This window comes from Boleophthalmus pectinirostris, unplaced genomic scaffold (assembly GCF_026225935.1).
Source record: "Boleophthalmus pectinirostris isolate CB_2022bp ecotype Guang Dong unplaced genomic scaffold, ASM2622593v1 HiC_scaffold_18, whole genome shotgun sequence".
NCBI lineage: Eukaryota > Metazoa > Chordata > Actinopteri > Gobiiformes > Gobiidae > Boleophthalmus > Boleophthalmus pectinirostris.
This window is the reverse complement of record NW_026571133.1, coordinates 1,580,867-1,605,000: the sequence shown is the minus strand read 5'-3', so window position 1 is coordinate 1,605,000 and position 24,134 is coordinate 1,580,867. Positions and strand designations below refer to the sequence as shown.

The window sequence follows — 24,134 nt, the reverse complement described above, 5'->3', positions numbered from 1 at the left end:
TGATGCGCCGTAGAGTCTCCGCGGGTTTCAAATGAGCGCACAGGCTGCACTGAGACGCCCCACACGCTCCTGCACCCGCTACAAGTTTATTACCAACAGCAGCGGCCGGAATGAAATATGATCGCACTTGTTGAGTGTCAGACCTCGAGTGAGAGACAAGACCGAGTCCAAACGCGAGTCCGAGATGAGACACGACGATCTACCCACACGACCTTGGCGATCGACTGGTAGATTGAGATCGATGTATTGAACACCCCTGAACTGAATGGATCAACAAAGCCTGAACTTCAGTGACAACCGAAATTGCGTGGAGTTGCTCAGAAGTGACACTGAGGATGAAGAATTCAACGGATTCAATGGATTTAGTGATTTGGAGTGAGATGGAGAGTTTGGTAAACTTATGTTCTGTTGTTTATGCGATAATTATCTGAACGACTGTTAACATATGTGGGAATTGGAAAATTGTTCTCTGTGTTTTTAATGTTTCATTCATGTTAATTCATCATGCAATATAGAAGTTGTTCAGTGTCCTTTGACATGACGTGTTATGTCTGGACTTTGAAGTGTCAATGGGGTTGGGACATGTTGTTATGGACTTTGGACGCCTACGAGACAGAATAGGGGAGGGTCTGAACACTTTAACATATGCCAATCTATGTACCGTATTTTCCGGGCTATTAGACGCGCTCTTAAGCCTCTAACCGCATCAAAAAATGACTGTGCGCCACAATCCAGAGCGCCCCATACACGAATCCACTCGAGTGTCCCAGCACGACTTCAGTAAACTACAAAGCCGCACCACCCGCAGAACACGCAAACACACACGGAGCAGACAGCGACCGCACAGAGAAAAACACCCACAGACACACTCATCACTCCACGCCGACGAGGAACGGAACGGAGGAACGAACCGAAAAAGCGAGTGCAATGTGCCACTTCTAGACACGACTGAACAACTGAGTCACTGCGAACACGCCGACAATCCAGCGATCCCAGACAGGGACCACTAGGTAAGTTAAAATGACTTAAATTAAGAACATTTGACTTTATTTGAGTAGATTCAACTTGACGATTAAAGTTATCGACCAATGGAATAAGTGTTCTTCTTAAACCAAGCAATACTCAATTTTGTTTCTTATTTTAAGTGCAAAAAGTTGTTGTTTTTCTTATTTTAAGTGTCGAAAGATGTATTTTCATATTTTAAGAACAAAAAGTCTTACTCCACTGGCAGATCATTTTACTTGTCAAGTGAAATTTACTCAAATCATGATCAAACTTTCTTAATTCAAGTCATCTGAACTTGACTAGATTTTATTTTTTGGAGACAAGCAGATGACGTGTGAATCCAAAACGTGAACAACAGATCAAATCCTCCTGCTAAAGAAGTTCTGACCAAGACAAGGTCAATATCTGGAGATGGGTCCTGACACGTTAAACCCAGAGACACTGACAGTTCTGCTTAAACAGTGAATCCAGAACAAGCAAAATATAAAATAATAACAACATTTTAAATAAATAATGTCTCTATAGTCTGTCTGTAGCCGGCGGGCAGCTCTAATACAGACTTAATATGATCTCGTGGGTCAAATATAATTATGTCGCGGGCCAAATTTGGTCCCTGGGCCTGAGTTTGACATGTCTGCTCTACAGGGACAATATAGTGCACCTTAACCTTAACCTTGATCTTTTATCAGAAATGTTACACAGAGCACCTTTAATTTTAAATAATGTATAAACAATCATGTACAAAAAGGCCGACTGTACCTTTAAATTGATTCATATTATTACTATTACTAACCCAAAAAACTTGTATTGTATTATGAAAACTCATAAATGAAAACGTACAAAGCTAATCCTTTGTAAAAACGATGAATGTTACAATAGTGATTAACAATTCAAAACAAAATATTAGATCTTTTGAATGAAAAAAGTCCTCAAAATGTACTAGAAAATGCATAAAACAAGTTGAAACCCAAGAGCAAAAAATCACAAAACACACAGAGGCCGACAGCCTGAGACTACAGCCTCCTCCTCCTCCTCCTCCTCCTCCTCCTCCATCGGAGCTGTGGTTACCGTGGGAGACGGTGANGTAAGAGAGGACGGAGAGAGGAAGGAGGGATGAAGATGGGAAAGGGAGGATAGAGAGAGTGAAAGAGGAAGGGAGAGAGGAGGGAGAGAGGGATAAGCGGGAGGGAGATAAAGAGGGAGAGGGAGGGAGAGAGCGGGAAGGAGGGAAGGAGAGAGAGAGAGAGGAAGAGGAGGAGAGAGGGAGGGAAAAAGGGAGGAGGGAGCGAGTGAAAGAGAAAGGAAGGAAGGAAGAGAGGGAGTGGGAGAGAGGGAAAGGGGGAGGAAGATAAAGAGAGAGAGGGAGGGAGAGAGGGAGATGGGAAAGGGAGGAGGGAAAGAGGTTGAAGAGGGAGGGATGGAGAAGGGAGAGGGAAAGGAAGGAGGGAGAGAGAGGTAGAGGAGGTAAGAGTGAGAGAGAGACGGGGAGGAGAGAGGGAGATGGAAAAGGGAGAGAGTGAGAGATAGAGAGGGAGGGGAGAAGAGGAAGAGAAGACGTGAGAGGGGAGGCGAGAAAGAAGGAAAGAGAGAGGAGGGGAGGGGAGAGGAAATAGCAAGAAAGAGAGAGAGAGAGAGAGGTAAGACAGAGGAAGAGAGGAATGTGTAGAGAGAAAAAGAGAGAGTAAAGGGAAGAGAGAGAAAGAGAGAGATGAGAGGAGAAAGGAAATTGGACTGAGGAAAGACAGAAGAAGATGAAGGCATGAGAGACAGAAGAGAGGAAGAGGAGGAGGAGAAGAAAGAGGAGAGACGGTGAGGGAGAACCGAGCGAGGCCGGAGACAAGATAAAGAAAAAAAAAAAAAAAAGCGTTTTGTGGCTTTACTGCAGCTCTAACCCCGAAATGCCGGATATACCTCGCAGTTTAAAGAACCGGAAAACTTCTGCCAAACTTTTAAAAACTCCATTTTAAAACTTTTCACGATTTAAAACTTTTCACTTCTGCAAAAAAATGTCTCCGGGAGGAAGTGGTGTGAAGATAAAACATTAAACACGGGATAAAAATACAGTTAACGCAAAAGGAGAAACTGTGATTCTGCGGAAACTCAAAAAAAAAAAAAAAAAAAAAAAAAAAAAAGTCTGTCACGCCAAAATATAAAGCTCATATATGGAACTTTTTAAAAATAACTGTGATAAAAACCCTGCCAACCTGAGTGACACAAATCTGAAATTTAGAGTTCTGATCCATAGACTACTTGTGGTAAAATCTGCTTTGCCTGGAATGTTCCACAGTGCAGCATTACCGTCTCACTTTTTTTCATGGTTTGGGTGTTTCCTGCGACTTCTACTCCAGAGCGATATAAAAGTTTTCAGACTCACGGGCCACGAGAGGGCGCTCTAGACTTGTGTGCCAGTTTTCTACTCACGTCTCCTGCAGAAAAAGCCACTGTCCTGCTGCAAGTAGTGAAATATTCAGCCGAAAACAGTAATCAAGCAGCAGAAAGAAAGTTTGGAGTGAGCGAGAAACTTGTGAGGGACTGACGGAAAGTGGGAATGGAGAACACAGATTCACGGTAACTGGGAGGATGCACCATGAAACTTTCCTGGAAGTCAGTGAATCAGAGGTGCTCACACTTTTTCAGCCTGCAAACTACTTACAAAATGACCAAGTCATAATGATCTACCTAATATAAAATCAAGCAAACTGCACTGAAACACTCTGTGCCCCTTTTTTGGACCCTCACCCACAGTTTGAGAACCTCTTCTTTAAGAGAACTTCCTCTGGCACTTTACACAAAACTGTGAAAAAAGTGAAGGAAGATTTTTAAACCTGTTTTTTTAAAGTTCCAAACTGGAGTTTCATTCTTTTCTGGTTTTGCAGTGATATTTACCAGCCTCTGCACGTTTACCAAACCAAACGCACATCGTGACAAACACAGATGCATTTGTGCACTTTTGTTAGACAAACTTCAGCCAAATGTGGCAGTAGGTCTGTTCTGTAGATCCGCTCTATGCTGTAGACCTGCTTTGTGCCAACACTGGAACACAAATTTAGACTCGTTTTTGCTTCTGTGGGAGGGGCTTGTGTTGGCTGTACGCAGGAAGGAGCGAGAGCGTGAAAAGGCGAGGGGCGGCGTGCTGACGTGAGGCAGATGGACAGGTAGGATGTTTAGGAAGTTGAACCTGCCCTGTGATGCACGCTGGTACACGAGGGCACACGCTGTCGCAGACGAGCCGTGCATAGGGAGCGTGTGTGTTTGTGATGCGCCGTAGAGTCTCCGCGGGTTTCAAATGAGCGCACAGGCTGCACTGAGACGCCCCACACGCTCCTGCACCCGCTACAAGTTTATTACCAACAGCAGCGGCCGGAATGAAATATGATCACACTTGTTGAGTGTCAGACCTCGAGTGAGAGACAAGACCGAGTCCAAACGCGAGTCCGAGATGAGACACGACGATCTACCCACACGACCTTGGCGATCGACTGGTAGATCGGATCGATGTATTGAACACCCCTGAACTGAATGGATCAACAAAGCCTGAACTTCAGTGACAACCGAAATTGCGTGGAGTTGCTCAGAAGTGACACTGAGGATGAAGAATTCAACGGATTCAATGGATTTAGTGATTTGGAGTGAGATGGAGAGTTTGGTAAACTTATGTTCTGTTGTTTATGCGATAATTATCTGAACAACTGTTAACATATGTGGGAATTGGAAAATTATTCTCTGTGTTTTTAATGTTTCATTCATGTTAATTCATCATGCAATATAGAAGTTGTTCAGTGTCCTTTGACATGACGTGTTATGTCTGGACTTTGAAGTGTCAATGGGGTTGGGACATGTTGTTATGGACTTTGGACGCCTACGAGACAGAATAGGGGAGGGTCTGAACACTTATACACTTATACTTATACACTAACATATGCCAATCTATGTACTGTATTTTCCGGGCTATTAGACGCGCTCTTAAGCCTCTAACCGCATCAAAAAATGACTGTGCGCCACAATCCAGAGCGCCCCATACACGAATCCACTCGGGTGTCCCAGCACGACTTCAGTAAACTACAAAGCCGCACCACCCGCAGAACACACAAACACACACGGAGCAGACAGCGACCGCACAGAGAAAAACACCCACAGACACACTCATCACTCCACGCCGACGAGGAACGGAACGGAGGAACGAACCGAAAAAGCGAGTGCAATGTGCCACTTCTAGACACGACTGAACAACTGAGTCACTGCGAACACGCCGACAATCCGTTGGTCCCAGACAGGGACCGCTAGGTAAGTTAAAATGACTTAAATTAAGAACATTTGACTTTATTTGAGTAGATTCAACTTGACGATTAAAGTTATCGACCAATGGAATAAGTGTTCTTCTTAAACCAAGCAATACTCAATTTTGTTTCTTATTTTAAGTGCAAAAAGTTGTTGTTTTTCTTATTTTAAGTGTCGAAAGATGTATTTTCATATTTTAAGAACAAAAAAGTCTTACTCCACTGGCAGATCATTTTACTTGTCAAGTGAAATTTACTCAAATCATGATCAAACTTTCTTAATTCAAGTCATCTGAACTTGACTAGATTTTATTTTTTGGAGACAAGCAGATGACGTGTGAATCCAAAACGTGAACAACAGATCAAATCCTCCTGCTAAAGAAGTTCTGACCAAGACAAGGTCAATATCTGGAGATGGGTCCTGACACGTTAAACCCAGAGACACTGACAGTTCTGCTTAAACAGTGAATCCAGAACAAGCAAAATATAAAATAATAACAACATTTTAAATAAATAATGTCTCTATAGTCTGTCTGTAGCCGGCGGGCAGCTCTAATACTGACTTTAATATGATCTCGTGGGTCAAATATAATTATGTCGCGGGCCAAATTTGGTCCCTGGGCCTGAGTTTGACATGTCTGCTCTACAGGGACAATATAGTGCACCTTAACCTTAACCTTTTATCAGAAATGTTACACAGAGCACCTTTAATTTTAAATGAATGTATAAACAATCATGTACAAAAAGGCCGACTGTACCTTTAAATTGATTCATATTATTACTATTACTAACCCAAAAAACTTGTATTGTATTATGAAAACTCATAAATGAAAACGTACAAAGCTAATCCTTTGTAAAAACGATGAATGTTACAATAGTGATTAACAATTCAAAACAAAATATTAGATCTTTTGAATGAAAAAAGTCCTCAAAATGTACTAGAAAATGCATAAAACAAGTTGAAACCCAAGAGCAAAAAATCACAAAACACACAGAGGCCGACAGCCTGAGACTACAGCCTCCTCCTCCTCCTCCTCCTCCTCCTCCTCCATCGGAGCTGTGGTTACCGTGGGAGACGGTGAGTAAGAGCTTGGCATGATTCAGCACAAAGCTCCTCGGACATTCTGGGACAGTACTGCCCCCTGGTGGTAAAGACACGACTGACCACAGAATCACTCCCAGTGTTTTAAAACAGGCAGGTTTGTGTTACTGTCATTCCAGACATTCTGCAGGGATTAGAGATACAGTATATGTTTATATGATGCGTTCAGGTACTTCATTCATTCCCTACATGTGTAGCGTGATGCATTCAAGTACATCTTAATAACTAGAGGTGAATTTAGTGTTTTTCAAAAAAATAACTACATCTTTATGTTTCCTACAGTGAGGAAATTGTAGTAAAATACAAAAACAGCAACAGTAGAATCAGAATGAATCAAAAATAGTACAAAATATTATGAGATAATAAAAGATAAATAATCATTCAGATATATATATATATATATGGGCTTTAAAAATATAAAGGAATTGCACTTTCAGGAACCTCAGTTGTTCTCTATTTCAAGAGTTTGTACAGTGATGTGTTCATGTACCTTGTTTGTACAGTGTTGTGTTTATATAGTGACACATTGAGATACCTGAAATGTTTATACAGTGATATGTTCCTCATAGAGTTTGTATGGTGATGTGTTCAGGTACCTATCTTGTTCGTGGTAAACTGAAGAGTTTTGATCTGTGGGTATAGTGTTGTGTATGGTGATGTGTATGGAATATCAATCTGTACCTAGTATCATTTTTTACACCTGCCAAAGTAAAATTCCATGAGAAATTTCATGAAATTCTATTGATGTTTACTCAGTCCACCAAGCCTCTGAAGTTTAGTGCCTGCAGAAGCCTTAAATCTGAGCTGAAAAATCTGTTTTTCTTTAATAACATCAAAATTTAGCCCTATAGTATCAATGGAAGTTGAATATAAATATGAACTTTGTGGATCATTTGGAACCAGTTTTATGTCTCTATCATCATTAGTTTCTGAGATATGGCACAAGTGTTATTTCTTTGGGACTTCAAGGACCATGAACTGATTATTTAAAAAAATATATATAAAAATGAATAGTAATAAAAAATATTATATAAAAAAAAAATCATTATTTTTAAAGTTATACAACAAAAAAACAGATTGCTGCCAGAGCCTTTTGGACACTGTTAGGATGGAATTTAAGAGACTTGGTGGACCCAGTAGATATTTTTCAACTGAGCAAATATTCCACAAATTTTCTTTGAATTGGTATTGTCACATTTTAAAATTGGGTACAAGTTGAATTTCTGACACTGGGGAAAATGATGCACCCCAGTGTTTATGCAGAGATGCATTCAGGTACCTCTCTCGTTCTCGCTGGCGTACTGCAGAGGTTTGCTCTGTGGTTATAGTGTTGTGTACGGTGATGGTGCGTTCAAATACCTCCTGTGTGTAGTGTTTGTGTGGTGGTGCATTCAGGTACCTCTCTCCTTCCCACTGGCATACTGCAGAGGTTTGTTTGTTGCGTGTGGTGGTGCATTCAGGTGCTTTGTGTGTGTGTGTGTATAGCGTTGTGTGTGGTGGTGCATTCAGGTACCTCTCTCGTTCCCGCCGGCATACTGCAGAGGTTTATTTGTTTGTTTGTTGTGTATGGTGGTGCGTTCAGGGACCTCATGTGTGTTGCGTGGTGCGTTCAGGTACCTCTCTCGTTCCCGCTGGCATACTGCAGAGGTTTGCTCTTGTCGATGCTGTTGAAGCTCAGGCTGCGGCGGTTGAGGTTGGAGGGGCTCCTGGAGGCCCCACTGCCCGCAGCAGGGACTCTGGAGGAGGGGCCCGGTAACCTGAGGACCAGAGGAGATCTGTGACAATCTGTTACACCCACAACACCAGAAGATTAAACACAAACATTAAAACATAGGCTGTGTAGACCTAGGAAAAAATGCACCGTTGCCATAGGTACTAACAATTTAAAACAAAGTACTGTATATTTGAATGTTGAAAGGTCCTCAAAATGTCACCTGTAACAAGAAGCTGAAATGCACGAATACATTTTACATTACGACAGATTTAATTGACTGATTCATTTGGTAAAAAATTGAAAACTACATTTAAAGGGGCACTATATTTAAATTTAAGCTGATTTGTTTGGAGTATAAGCCCAAGTGAGATGTCATTTCATTTTCAAGGAAGTCCTCATAGTTACAACAACAGATACATTCAAATAAACACAGAAAAAACAAAACAATAAAATACAACAACAAAATCAACACAACCATACACACTCACTCACACACACATGACTGTTAGACACGGAATAAGGCCCCGTCCACACTAGTTCGTATTTGAGCCATTTTCGTTGCGGATGCAGTGTTCATTCACACTAATCTGATGGAAAACGGACGATCTGGTGCCATCAGCTCCCACAAATTCATCTGAGTACAGATCTGATCCGGCACCGTGTGGACGCCTGAAAACACTGATACTCTGATGTAGGTCTGTGCGCCGCGAAGTAATTCACCGCCAAAACGCTAAGAGGCAAGAATATATGTCTATTCATATAAACGTGTGTCTGTGTGTACGACCTGCAGACGTATAATCTCTGAAAAGTTTCACATGAACCATCTCCAACACGACAGAAACACAGAACAGACTCACCATCAGCAGAACACCCCTCTGTCACAGAAAGAACACTCATATTCCACTGAGTCGTGTCCTTTTTAAGTCCGACAGAAGCTGAACCGCGTCAGGACACATGGAGGGAGCTAGTTTTTGAGCTCTTAGTTTATGTAAATTATCCATGTGGTTTTAAGTTTAGTTTCTGTAAAATGTAAAAAAAAATATGCTCAAAGCTGTGTGGATATGGAAGGATTGCGGACACAGAAACAACGTGTCTGGACGCAAATTGTTTCCGATACGGTGATACGGTGATTCATTTTAGTGTAAACGTAACCTAAGTGAAATTTAAACAAAAACTAAGACAGAGTTTCAAATATAGTCACAAAATACAACAAGATGAACAACAAAATTCAGCAAAATGATCAAAAACAATGACACGGATGATGTAAATATTACACCAGAGTGTTTTTAAATGAAGGGACAGAAGTTAATCTGCGAATCGGTGAGTGAAGATCGTTCCAATCAAAGAGAGCTTTATATTTAAATTACTGTTTTCCAATTTGTTTTTGTTTTGTTACATTATTAAGTTTTCATATGATACTGCCCTCCTCTCTCTCCTGCAGGGAGCAAACTCAGACCACGGCCAAGCTCTACCTGCTTTCACTGAATTGTGTGATAATAACTACCTGGACCTAAATGTGGCTAAAACTAAACTAAAACTAAACTTCCGGAAAAGTTTACAGCCCAACAGCTCCATACACGGGGAAGCAGTAGAAATGGTGGACTCCTTTAAGTATTTGGGAACTGTGTTTGATTCCTCCCTAAGGTTTGATAAGAACACTGAGCAAATTATCAAACGAGGACAGCAGTGGGTTCACTTGACGCAGAAACTCAGCTCTTTTAATGTGTCGCCTAACATTTTAGATACTTTTTTATCATTCCTTTATCGAAAGTTTGCCGACCTTTTCTTTTATTTATTGGTTTTATGGATTATCTGTGAAGGACAAGAACAGTCTGAACCAGAGATCTGGTTAGAGATTAATCTGGCCCTCGGCTGATTTTCTACTAAAATATTTTAATTCTATTTTTTATTAAAATATTGTTAATTTTCTGTGGTGTTTATCACAGCAGCGTCTCCAGCGTCTCTGTACGTGGCCCCTCCCACCAGAGCAGCACAAATGAAGACTTGTCTCTTTCCAAACGCTCTTAAAGGACGATCGTTTTGACTGTTGACCGTGACACCCTCATCAGAAAAATGTCCAACATGAGAAAAGTGGAGCCGAGTGCAGGATTTTCCAAGAAAAATTTACTTATTCCTATTTATACAAGTTAAGTTTAAACAAGTTCATGTTAAAACATTGTGTTGAAATTGTATTTTTCTTAAAGTTTCAGGTTGTTCATAATATTATAATATTTTGTAAAAGAAAGAGTTCATCAATTAAAATAATGCGTTTCTCTGCACGAATATTTTAACTTATTGTTATTTTTGGGGTTTATATGCCATGAGTTTTCTGATCCGGCCCCTTTGGGATCAAAGTTGGTTGGATACGGCCCCCGGACCAAAATGAGTTTGACACCCCTGGTCTAGTGTATTCTGATTCCTGACCTAGTCGCTGGAGAGAAATGAAATTGCCTGGCCTGTTCAAGTGCTCTGTCCATATAGTTTCAAATGGTTCAAGTCAGAATTGTGTGTAAAAGTGTGCGACAAAATCCGTGGTGTTCAGAAGGAGGATTTGGCCTCTTTGTGGAGACATCAGGTGCTCCAAAAGACTAAGGCCAAACTGAGCCAACCTGACCATGCACTGCACTCACAGTTCGTGCAAATGTCCTCTGGGAGGCGCTATGTCACTTCACAACAATAGACCAAACGCTACGCCAAATCTTTTATTTCATCTGCCATAAAACTTTTAAACGGAAAGTAAATTTGCTATTGTTTGAATGTACAGCGTTTGTTTTTCTTTTCTTTTTACTATTCATAGTTTGTGCACGACCGGAGATGTGCGAACTGAATTGCCCTTTGGGATTAATAAAGTTGTTGATTAATTGATTGTTTTTTTGACTCTCGGAACAACAAAAAATATCTGATCTGCGCGACGTAAACTGTGAAATATGAATTCGCGGGTAGGTCTGCGCCTGCCTGTCACCATGGAAATGTTATTGGTTTGGCATTAAACTTGTGGACGAGTAGGTGCTGTCATTAGGTACAGTTACGGGTCAGGTCTGTGGAAAGGCGACACTGCTCACGAACAATCCCGTGTTTTCATTGTATTTCTGAGCTACAAAAACAACCGTAACTGAATACAGGCACAATATCGTGTATAATTTAAAGCCATACTGTGGAGAATTCGAGGTAAAGCAAAAACATCTCCATGGCGACAAGCATGAAGTTGAACCCTCTGCCACAAAAGTTACACCATGCAGCTTTAACTTGACGTCTATAGTTTGAGGTTTAGATTAGAGTTTAAAATGTTGGACAAATATTAACTCAACGATAAGGCATTTTTCACAATAAAATAAACCAAATTATATCGCTAATTCTTCACATATTTTTGTTGCTTCAAAGAAAACCTATAATTTCATATAAAACTAACAAAATCACCTATTCCCGCTGAGATAAAACTAAAAGAATTTGAGTTATGAAATCTACTTTATTAGAAATGATTGCCCCGAAACACCATTAAAAAGAACAAAAAAAAGCAAAGTTTACTGAAGGCAAGTGTGTCCATATAACATCTGCGGGGACCATTAACAACTTTAGCTGAGAGCATATTTTCAGTCCCCCATGACACAAAATCAATGTTGACGAAGAGTCTGTGTAATAAAACGTGACTCGGCTTCTCATACCAGCAAATAAACACCACCGCGTCTCATCTCTGCAGCCGCGATCAGCTCGGGTAATTCAACTTGAATTAATATAAGATGGGACATTTGACAAGAGTAAATTAGTTTTAAACAATAAGATCAGAGCAAGAGCAATAATGAACACGTGTAGGTTGTGTTCAAGTAGCCCGATTCATCAGACGGGTTCATTTCGTGGAAACCGTCTGACCCCGCAGCATTAGGATTCGTTAATGGCCAAAATATCTGTGTAAATGTCTGGCGTATTTCCCACCAGCTTCGTAAATCTGCCCCGTCACCAAATCTTCAACCAACAAGGTCCACAAAGGATAAATATTCTAACATGAAGAATTTATCCACAACTATCAAAGTAAGAAAGACGAAAATGTAAAGGCGAACAACGACGACGCATTAGTGAACTACTGAGCAAAACTAACGTTATGGTCATAAATAAAACATAAGTAAAAAGTAATTTGTTATTAAGTAACTTAGACAGATTTTACAATTGAAATTAAAAATCGATTTCATGATGTAGATATTTAGCCCGATTCATCAGACAGTTTCCACGAAGTGAACAGAGATAAGACAGACTTTTAATCAATGCCATTTAACTACACTCCAGTCAAAACAATTAGCCATGAATCAGAAAGTAAGACAATTTAACTTAAAGGTGCACTGTGTAACTTTTCTGGTGGAGGGGCCGTCAAATACTAGCCTGATTCATCAGCCGGTTTCACTTCGTGGAAACTGTATGACCTTGCAGCACTAGGATTCATTCGCTTGACAGTAGGTGGTACTTTTTTATTTAACCAGTCGCTGCTATTTGGTCATGACGTATGTAATGCACCAAATCCCGTAGGAAGAAGGACAATAACGTCTTTCCACTTGATAAAATTCACCAAACATTCTCTTTGTTTCAGCTCTAAATCCTCTAAATCGTTGCCAACACAGAATGTCTGTCTTCGTCTGCATCAGGCATGTCTAAACTAACTAATCCAAATACATTTTTCTTGACCCTCAGGCTTTCAGGTGAAGTGGCCCAAATTACCTTGCATCAATTAACTTTTTACTCCAAGGTTTTTGAAAATCTACTTTAATAAAGCTAATATTTAATATTTATTGTGTGGTTTTAAGGATCTTAGCGTGAGTAAAGGACTGATGGTTCATTCTAACGTGTTAAACATGCACATATTTCAATTATTCACTGTACTGAGCACCAGTCTATGACCCTCGATCAGCCCTCTGCTTCATCTGTGTTTAAATATGTTGCCCTTGATTAAAAAATGTGGACATCCCTATTCTACATCCATCTCGACGCTTTGTTTACTGTTGTGCTGTTCCACAAAAAGGACCCAGACAGGCGCGTCGAGTTTGACGTCATGGCTTCACAGCTCTTCTCTGATTGGTCGGAGCACAGTCTACAACTTCCTGGGTTCTTGAAAACAGTCTAGTGTATTCTGATTCCTGACCTAGTCGCTGGAGAGAAATGAAATTGCCTGTCTAGTGTTCAAGTGCTCTGTCCATATAGTTTCAAATGGTTCAACCTAGAATTTTATGGTAGAATTCGCTTAAGATTTATTTTTTTTTTCCATCCATTTGTCTCCAGGATGTGATTGTTTCCCTGAAAGTTCCAGCACATGGCATTAAACGTATCTATGTCCATGGAAACAAGGTCAAAACATCTAAATGTTATATGGGATGGGCAATTTGTTCTAAAATTGAGATTAGAGTTAACCTGATTCATCAGCCGGTTTCACTTTGTGGAAACCGTCTGACCTCGCAGCATTAGGATTCGTTTGCTCGATGGTAGGCGGGTACTTTTTTTATTTAACCAATCACTGCTATTTGTTTGTGACGTATGTGATGCGTCGCTAAAGGGACTAACGGCTTTGTTAAGCTTCACGGACCCATGGAGCGAGCTGTTTTTTTGAGCACTCAGTTTATGCAAATTAGCCATGTGGTTTTAAATTTAATTTCTGTAAAACGTAAACAAATATGCTAAAAGCTATGTGGATAGGGAAGGATTGCAGACACAGAAACGACATGTCTGGACCCAAATCGTTTCCGATACGGTGATACGGTGATTCGTTTCAGTGTAAACGTAGCCTAAGTCAAATTTTAACAAAAACTAAGACAGAGCTCAAATACAGTCACAAAATAAAACAAGATGAACAACAAAATTATCAAAAACAATGACACGGGTTCTGTAAATATTCCACCAGAGCATTTTTAAATGAAGGGACAGAAGTTAATCCGCGAATTGATGAGGGAAGATTGTAGCCTGATTCATCAGTCGGTGTCACCTCGCAGAAACTGTGTTAGAATTCGTTCGCTCGACAGTAGGCGGGTACTTTTTATCATTTAACCAATCGCTGCTATTTGGTCGTGACGTATGTAATGTGCCACTAACTGGTATATTAAGCTTTTCCCAAATCCCGTAAGAAGAAGGACAAAAACTTCTTTCCCCTTGATGAAATTCACCAAACTTTCTCTTTGTTCCAGCTCAGTCTCATGAATCGTTGCCAACAAAGAAGATATGGCTCTTCGCTGTTTGGCTGGTGCCTGAACTCACAGTTCCGGGGTTTTTGCAAACCGTCTAGTGCAGGGGTGTCAAACTTATTTTGGTCCGGGGGCCATATCCAACCTACTTTGATCCCAAAGGGACAGGATCAGAAAACTCCTGGCATATAAACCCCAGAAATATAAGTTCAAATATTCGTGCAGAGAAACACAAATCTATTACAGAAATCTTTTTTAATTCATGAACTCTTTCTTATTATAATATTATAATATTATGAACAACCTGATACTTGTGTGCAAATAAGAATAAGTAAATTTTTCTTGGAAAATCCTGCACTCGGCTCCACTTTTCTCATTTTTGACATTTTTCTGATGAGTGTGTCACGGTCAACAGTCAAAACGATCGTCCTTTAAGAGCGTTTGGAAAGAGACAAGTCTTCATTTGTGCTGCTCTGGTGGGAGGGGCCATGTACAGAGACGCTGGAGATGCTGCTGTGATAAACACCACAGAAAATTACCAATATTTTAATAGAAAATATAATTAAAATATTTTAGTAGAAAATCACCCAAGGGCCACATTAAAGGTCTTGGAGGGCCGGATCTGGCCCCCGGGCCTTATGTTTGACACCTGTGATCTAGTGTATTTTGATTCCTGATCTAGTCGCTTGAGAGAAATGAAATTGAGCAGAGGCACTAGGTGGCACCAGCCTGACTAATGAAACCCTCCACTCAGGATTAACATCTCCATGGAGACGCCCATCAGGAAAGTTACACAAACACACAAATGAACTTAGATTACATATTATTTTACTGTGGTGTTAAAAAACTGGTGGCATTACTCAAACATACAGGCAGAATTGTTATCTTGACTTTAAAGGGATTATTATGCAAAATCAACTTTTTGGAGCTTTTTATGAGGTTATAAAAGTGTTTTCTCACCAAAAACATGCCTCAAGAGGTTTTAGATCTCTCTTTTTTGGCGAATATTGCATTTTCGAAACAATAAAAAGCCACATGGCGATGTAAATATGTTATGTGTTAGCGGTTAATACCCCGTAGAAGTGAAATACCCCGTCTGTAAAACTCAAGATTATGATAAATTTGTGCATTGAGCCCCTATAACAAAACTGATATGGTTCAACATTTATGACTTTCCTCTTTGTATAGTTCCGCTCGGTTTGGCTGCGCTTTCTCTCAGTAGTTTTGCACAGTTTCCATTTCGCTTTTGTCACAGTGAGTTATCGGTCCCACACTCCACACTCCAGGCGGCTGCAGCTGGAGGGACTACATTTCCCATGAGGCCACTGTTCTGAGATCTCATATCTGCTGCTGCTTCACAATGAAATGATTTTCCATTCCGCTTCCCCCGGTGTCAGACGAGTTCAGACATCTGTTTGTCTCCGTCCGCTTTGAGTCACCAGATTACACAGGTTTAGGAACGACTTCTGCTGCAAATATTTGTCTGTGTGGAGTCTCTGTGTGTCACTGCTCCTGTTAAAGACATGCATTTAGGTGAAATGTCCGGCACTACTTTTGTTGTGTCCTTGGGCAAGACACTTATAACTGGTATTTCCCAAACATTCCCATGGCAACTAAGTGGTTGACTGCTCTTGTGGCTACCTGGCTCACACACTGAGCAGTTTCTGAAACTTTTTTTTTTTTTAACCGTTTTTAATTGACCAGCTCTTCTTCCTAGAGACCTGTGTAAAATGTTTTGAGTTAACATCATATCATGGGATTTTAACCAACTAAGGCCCCATTCACACTAGTTCATATTCGAGTTGTTTTCGTTGTGGATGCAGTGTTCGTCCGCTCTAATCTGATTGAAAACGGCTCCAGAGACGGAACGATCTGGTGCCTCCAGCTCCCACAAATTCAACACCGGTGACAGTTCTGAAGATGGCTTGCAGCTCGCAGCCGAAACATGTCAAGGTAAATACACTTTACTGCATTGTCTTTAAAAAGAACCCAAGAAGTTAAAATTAATCTGAGTACAGATCTGATCCAGCACTGTGTGGACACCTGAAAACGCTGATACTCTGATGTAGGAGCTCCAGTTGCCTCCTTATAGGCGAGTTTCAGCTGACGTCATTGTTATTAAAAGCCCGCGTTGCATGCTGGGAAATATTTTGGTCGGAGGCAAGAAACACGATAGCGTCAAACACAGTGCGTAACCTCGCGTATTTATCCCCGATAATGGTAAATTCCTGCTGCATTATCAGATGCACAAATAGAAGCACGGAAGAAGGAAAATGTCTTTTTCGTATTCTGAGTGAAAAGAACCACTCTAACGGTGAATTAAACGGCTTTCAAACATCCGCAGAGCAAACGTAGAAGATCCTAACAAACCGTGGACTCCAACAAGTTCAACAACACATCGAGACTCTTGGAGGTTTTCATCTTTTCTGCTGTGAATGGCCCAGGAGTTTCCACCAAGTCATTGTGGATATCGCCAAAGTGAATATTTGTCCAGGTAGTTGGTGATTCTGACCAGAAATTTGGTTTGGTCCACCTTTTGTCGGGGTTGAAAAGGGTGATTTGGCTCCGTCGATGCTTATGACCAATTTCTGGTCAAATGGTCTTGGGTCCTCTGCCGTTAGAGTGGATAAATAACCGGGATCAATACCCTTTACGTGCTTTCTCGCTCCGTCCGTCATGTTGAATTAGTGTTTCTTGCGCTGACCAAAATAATTCCCAGCATGCAACGCGCGCTTTTGTCAACAATGAAACTCGCCTATTGGACCCTGTGACTTGCGCCTTCCTGATTCGCTGGGTTCGTGACATCGGTCATGTGACGCTATTGCGGAAAACAGTTTAAACAAACCAGAGACAAACATCTTAAAATCCAGTGTTACGTTCAGTAACAACTGAACCTCGTCGTCGGTCCATGAAAAGACTGTTTTCACGCTTACCATCTTCCTCAGCTCAAAATCAGCTGCTGCAACTTCAGACACGGTGCACCACTTCCTTTTTTTTTTTTTACCGCCCACATGATGTTATGAAGTCGTGACACCAGCTTAGTCATGTGACGGGTGTTTCAGGCGGTTTGGCGTTACTGTGTGGTTAGTGAAGGCCTGCGGACACAGAAACGACGTGTCTGGACGCAAATCGTTTCCGATACGGTGATTCGCTGATTCGTTTCAGTGTAAATGTAATCGAAGAAGTGCAGCATGAGAAATTCGAAGGACACAAGTAAGGGATTGTTGGATTTTGTGAAATGAGCTGTTTGTTTTTTCCCGTATCCATGGAGAGCACGCACGAGGCTGTGGACATTTGAGACGCTACAGGCTTTTTACACCAAATGTGGCAGAAGATGTTCCAGAGGAAACATTTCGAGGGAATTAACCATTTCATCATCAGCTGAAACACCAGAGCAGAGTAAGAACCAGAGACTTTTCCTGTTGTGTTCACCTGGCGCCCCCTGGAGGCTGCTTGGCTCTTCCACAGGATCCGCTGACCCTCCCTGACCGATCCTCCTGTTAAACCGCACTGAGAATTTGACTGAGACACAAAGGGACTGAGACGTGCAGTGGAAATGTTGCAGCAGCAGCAACAGTTCGCAGCAGCCAAACTTGAATTTCCCTCGGGATCAATAAAGTTTCTCCCCCTTCTCTCTCTCTCTTTCCTTTTCTCTCTGTCTCTCATTGTGCATGTATTACTGTTTAAATCTTCTGACCGGGCTGGAGGAAAAGTAGATTAAATACATTTTTAAGGGAGGTCACGCATGTATGTCTGTGGTGGAATGTTCAGCAGCTGTACTTGGCGACACAATGCACAAGCAAGTTTTTTATATTACGAGTGTTCATGGCCCCATTTAGGAGTGTTTTGTAATTCCAGCTAAATCGATTCTTTCTTGTCAGATTGTGCTAAAACAAAAATCACACTAAATTCTAACTTGAGTCACAGAGATTCAGACAGAGCAGTGCTTCTGTTTAGCGTCACCATCCCAGGGAATGTTGACGTGACATGAGCCGCAAAGTGTCAACAGTGTAAGCAGATGTGTGGAGAAAGTATTCAGCGCCGCAAATATTTAGCGGTATAATGGACACTTGTGTGACTCGGGGTCATTTTTCACTCTTTGCACAAATCGATCTGCGTGCTGCCCTGGTCCTGAGCGCAGCAGCAGCAGATGGAGCAGATGTCAGATGGAGAGTTAATAGAGTTATTCAGTGACTCATTTTATGCCACTTATTTTTGGATCTTTCCCAGATGTTTCGCACGCAGTTTGTTCTCACATTATTCACAGCAGATAGATGCATTAAAAAGATGTTAAAGGTCACAGATTGCACAATTCTGACTCTTGTGAGCTGTAAGTCTAGTTATAATGCTGTTAACGTGAAGTTGCAGCGTTAGTGAGCACTTTTCTCAGCACTAAAACGGTTTATTACTGTGTGATAAAATAAGTTATGATGCTAAATGAACATTAATGAGTGGGATAATGACCCGTATGCGTTCAATGCAGTGCGTGCGCAAATGTCAAGAAGAAACATCTCAAACTTCAGTAGCCGGACATCCACTAATACCTGAGCAATACATCTATCCTACAAGAAATCTTACAAGACACTGACATGATACAGACAGGACAGAGACTCTTTCTGCAGGAGAAAGATGCTCATTTGATTGTGTTTTGGACAGTTATGGAAAACACACAAAGAAATGCAGATGAGCAGCTTTTAAGTTAAAGGATTTGCTCAGGGAGGCCCGTTCGTGCGACTGTCTGTCCCAGCGCCTGTTGTACTAGAGGTAAGTAAGTAAGTAAGTCTTTATTTATATAGCGCTTTTCACAGACATTTTCTGTCCCCAAAGACGCTTTACAGAGCATTATTCAGCATTATTCATTCAGCATTTTTCATTCACTCTATACCCTGGTGATGGTAAGCTAACTATTGTAGCCACAGGTGCCCTTTCATACTAGACAATGTGGGTGAAGTGTCTTGCCTAAGGACACACAATGATTGAATTGATTGTATTTAACTGACCTTGACTATTAACTGTTCAGAGGTGCACATACGCAGGGACTTTTGGGCCGTGTCGTGCTCTGGCGCTATTACCTGTGGTTCTGTCGCTATGTTCACACCTGCGCAGCCGATGGGGTCATCGCACGGCACTGTTTGTTTGCATGCTGCAGAGTGGAGCTGGTGCTATTGGCGGTGAAGGTCTGTCTATTGAGCGGTGGGACCGATGTTGCGGTGTTGCTCCTCTGTGGGTTTGTGGGTGTGGTGGCGGTGCGGGGAAGAGAGGCTGCGGAGCTTCTGTCATGTCGTGTTTATTTGGTAAGATTTTGTATTATTTGGATTTCATAGACGAGCCTAAATGTTTCAAATATAATGCACATACTTCATATAATATCAAATATACAAAGTGTAGATTGTGCAGAGTCGAGTCTCAGGTCTGATCTGATTCTGGTCTGGTTCCTGTTTTGTCCAGTTCATTAAGTTTACTAAGTTACACAATCCAAGACCAGACTGTGGTAAAAGTCAAGATTTTCAACAATGATTGTTCATGTGTTAGAAAAGTTAATAAAATAATTAAAGTTTTGGACATTTGATTTTTCACACTAAGTTCAGCCCAGATACGACACATGAAAACAACACAATCTGATCCCACAAACATCCTGGATCTTATTCTTTGCTCTTCTTTCATTTTATAATGTTTTATAGAAGTATCGGATCGGGACTTGGTATCGGTAGAAAATCAAAGGACTCAGACTTGGGGGGCGAAAAAATGTGATCAGGACATCCCTATAAAATATCAATTGGTAATTACAATTAGAACTCAAATACTTTTTACTAATAGTTATGCTGCAAAACTGTGCAATAAAAATATACACTTCTTCTCTCTTCCTTGAACCGTTCCACATTTAAACCACAATAAAACATCTCAAATAACAACTTCTGTGTTGTTGCTCTTTCCATGTCTCAGATCTAATAATATCATATAGGGCAGCATGGACTCCCCCGGCGATATAAATATCCCACACTGTGCCTTTATGAGTGTATGGTCAGATGATAACGGCAGCAGACAGAGGAGCTGTGTGCAGACAGACACAGCCTTGGTTTGTTCCCCTTTATAGAAACATTAATGTGAAACGCTCCAGGCATTAGACACCTCCCGATGGCTCTGAATAATGTCTGGAATGGGGCTAATAGCGTACAAGGCTGCATGAGTAAGCAGCATAAGGCAATGTCTGTGTACGATTGGGTAATAAGACAAAAAAGAATCATATTTACTTTGCGTGTACAGATGGATCATGATTTCTGGGGTCTTTTTGTATTAAAAACAAATATATATGTTTTTTTTTATCTTAATTTTATGAACAGAGATAAGACAGACTTTCAAATACACTCTAATCAAAACAATTAGTCATGAATCAGAATATAAGTCAGTTTAACTTAAAGGTGCAATGTGTAACTTTTCTGGTGGAGGGGTCGTCAAATACAAATATAACCTGATTCATCAGCAGATTTCACTTCATGGAAACCATCTGACCTCACAGCATTAGGATTCGTTCACTCGACGGTAGATCGATACTTGTTTTATTTAACAAATCACTGCTATTTGGTCGTGACGTATGTAATGCGCCAAATCCTGTAGGAAGAAGGACAATAACGTCTTTCCCCTTGATAAAATTCACCAAACATTCTCTTTGTTCCGGCTTTAAATCCTCGATCTCGGGAATCGTTGCCAACACAGAATGTCTGTCTTCGTCTACATCCATCTCGACGCTTTGTTTACTGTTGTGTTGTTCCACAAAAGGGACACAGACAGACGCTTGAGTTTGACGTCATGGCTTCACAGCTCTTCACTGATTGGTCGGTGCGTGGTCTACAGCTTCCGGGGTTCTTGCAAACCGTCTAGTGTATTCCGATTCCTGACCTAGTCGCTGGAGAGAAATGAAATTGAGAGGAGGCACTAGCCTGGCTGATTCATTGTGGTTTGAGCATATTGGTTTACATTTTACAGAAACTAAACTTAAAACCGCATGGTAATTTGCATAAACTCGAGCGCTCAAAAAACAGTTCGCTTCTTGTGCGCTGATGCGGTTCAGCTTCTATCAAACTGAAAGACACGACTCAGTGGAATATGAGTGTTCTTTCTGTGACAGAGGGGTGTTCTGCTGATGGTGAGTCTGTTCTGTGTTTCTGTCGTGTTGGAGATGGTTCATGTTAAACTTCTCAGAGATTATACGTCTGCAGGTCGTACACACAGACACACGTTTATATAAATGGACATATATTCTAGCCTCTTAATGTTTTGGCGGTGAATTACTTGCGGTGCATCGACCTACATCAGCGTATCAGCGTTTTCAGGCGTCCACACAGTGCCGGATCAGATCTGGACTCAGATGAATCCGTGGGAGTTGGCGGCTCCAGATCGTTCCGTCTCTGGAGCCGTTTTCAATCCGATTAATGTGAACAAACACTGCATCCACAACAAAAATGACTCAAATACGAACTAGAGTGGATGGGGCATAAGTTAATCAACTTAAAATAACTGAGGCAATCGACTGTCTACATTTTTTTGAGCTCTGGTAACTTATTTGGGTTTACAGTCTATCAGTAAAAGCAGTGTTTGATTTGAACATGTTTACTTCATATTTAGGGGACAAATATAGGTCAAATTTACGGGATTTAAAATCATGTGCACAGTTCCTTTAATTCAAATAAGAAATAATCGCTATGGCAACGATGTAATTTTTTTTCATAAATTGGAGACCCATGTACAGGCATTAACACTCGAGCCGTAACACAGGGCCCATGTTGTTTACATTCACCAAACAGCTCTTTATGTGCCGCTGTTACGAGCTACAGACCCACTTTGTGCATTCCCCCCTGGGCACATGACGCTTGTTACAGCATTTCTGCAGTTCCCACCGTCCCTGAACTAGACACATGTGAGGGGCCTCAGACAACTGGGGCAGACCGAGCCGGGGTATCTGTGAGCCTATAGAGTACGCCCCCAATGTATGCGGGAACTATTTTAAACATCCGGGCAGAGCTACTGAACCTGTCCGCGCAGATAAAGGCAAAAATGTCAGACAAGTTAATCTGATAAATTGCATTAAAGACCATATACAAAATTTTTCCCCACGTATTTGAGCAAACTTGAACATGCCCCAGTAAAGAACCCAAGTTTAACACACTCTATCTCTTTATATTTTCTTATACTTCATCTTAAATAGAGGTACTGTGATAGAAAATGCCCCCAAAATGTCCCCAACATTTTTCACAACAGGCTGTAATTGCAGCGATGTAGCGGTTATGTAACAATAACCAAAATATCGTGATAGTGTGAAGTGTGCTCAGTGTTTACGGAAGTCCCCTAAACTCTGGGCTTGTTTCCCAAAATACGGTCCAGTTCATGGTAAAATTAACAGGTTACACGTAAACGGCCGCTTCGTTTGTTCCAGTCTTTAGCCTCCTTGTATTGACTCGCAGACTCTTTATTTTTCGTTGACACTGGAGTCGCGCTCGGATATTTCTTTGACAATCATTTCAAAAACCGCCGGGTTCCGATAAGACTCGTCTAATTTGACCTGAATACAGCGATCCCCACAACTCTCTAACCTCGCTTTCCCTCCATTGACGAGACTCCGAGCCTGATGTGTAGGTGGGATGAATGTGACCTGACCGTTCAGACTTAAAGTTTGTATAGAGGATTTTCCAAGGAACGAGAAATCCAGCGACTGTTTGTCCTTTTTCAAATGTTGCGCATGCGTGAAACCACCCCCCTCCCCACAGCTCCTACGTAGAAACGCCTCCTCCCTCCTCCTCTTTACGCCAGAAACAGGTTTGTTTACAGCCGGTGCGCTGCACATGACTTGTAAACAACTAACTACAGTGTTGGTTAGGCAAGACGGAGAAGTGAGGAGCGGGTGCGCGGACATTTCGTGCGCAGACGAGAAGTGAGGAGCAGGGAGAAGAGTGGAGTAGGGAGAGGAGAGAGGAGAGGAGAGGGAGAGGAGAGGGAGCGGTGCGCGGAGATTCTGTGCCCGGAGAAGTGAGAGAGGAGAGGAGAGAGGAGAGGGGAGCGGTGCGCGGAGATTCTGTGCCCGGAGAAGTGAGGAGCAGGGGGAAGAGCGGAACGGGCAGTGGGGACAGGAGCAGGAAAGGGGTGCAGAGAAGGTTGCGCGGAGATTCAGTGCGAATGAACTAGCTACAACACGCAGCAGCAAGCGGACTCTTTCTTTGCATTGAAAATTACGTTTTCAGACATAGGATATCGCTTTCGTGTCCTGAAAAACGTTTGTCCAGCTCTTGGAAATAAAGTACGTTTTCATAATAAGCAGAAGTTTCCTGTCCAGGAGTAATTTGGCGACCAGTGCGTCAGTCTTTAGACCCTGCGTCTGCTTCAGTTGCGCCATCGCTGGAATGAATCTTCAAGAATCACCTTAGTTTGGCTTCGCTGCTTTTCCCCTTGTCTTCTTCTTTCAGCAACCTCAAAAACGGACTTTCTTTTGCGGCTAACTGCTCCTGGATTCTTGTCGCCATTGCAACAAACTTTGTGTGAACTGCGAGGAAGATATAGGTCAAAAAAAGCCGCTAAGAACCGTTGCGTTGGTGGAGTAAACAGCGTCTGTGCGTCTTGTGTCTGTGGACTGCGTGACAGTCGTACGTAAACCACGTACCGGCGGCGCAGGCAAGTCAGTTACACTAGAAACGTAGGGAGATTGATTGACAGCCTGTCAGCTCACAGATAACGAGGCAGTGTCATTATCTATTGGCAAATGTTTAGCCCCACCACGTCCAGAGTTGATGAATTTTTATTCTCTTTTTTTTGGTCATCATAATTACAAGGCTACTGCACCTCTATAATCTATCATTGACAATTTGAAACAAAAAAAATCCTCCATACAACGT

General features: G+C 41.6%; 1 protein-coding gene across 1 annotated transcript in view; it reads right to left on the bottom strand.

Moving 5' to 3' along the window:
* Positions 1-24,134, bottom strand: part of nav3 (neuron navigator 3) — a 285,935-nt gene that overhangs the window by 246,280 nt on the left and 15,521 nt on the right. The window contains exon 5 of the mRNA XM_055153752.1: positions 8,002-8,141. Within this exon, the coding sequence (XP_055009727.1) occupies positions 8,002-8,141 (140 nt within the window). The remainder of the gene's footprint in view (positions 1-8,001; positions 8,142-24,134) is intronic.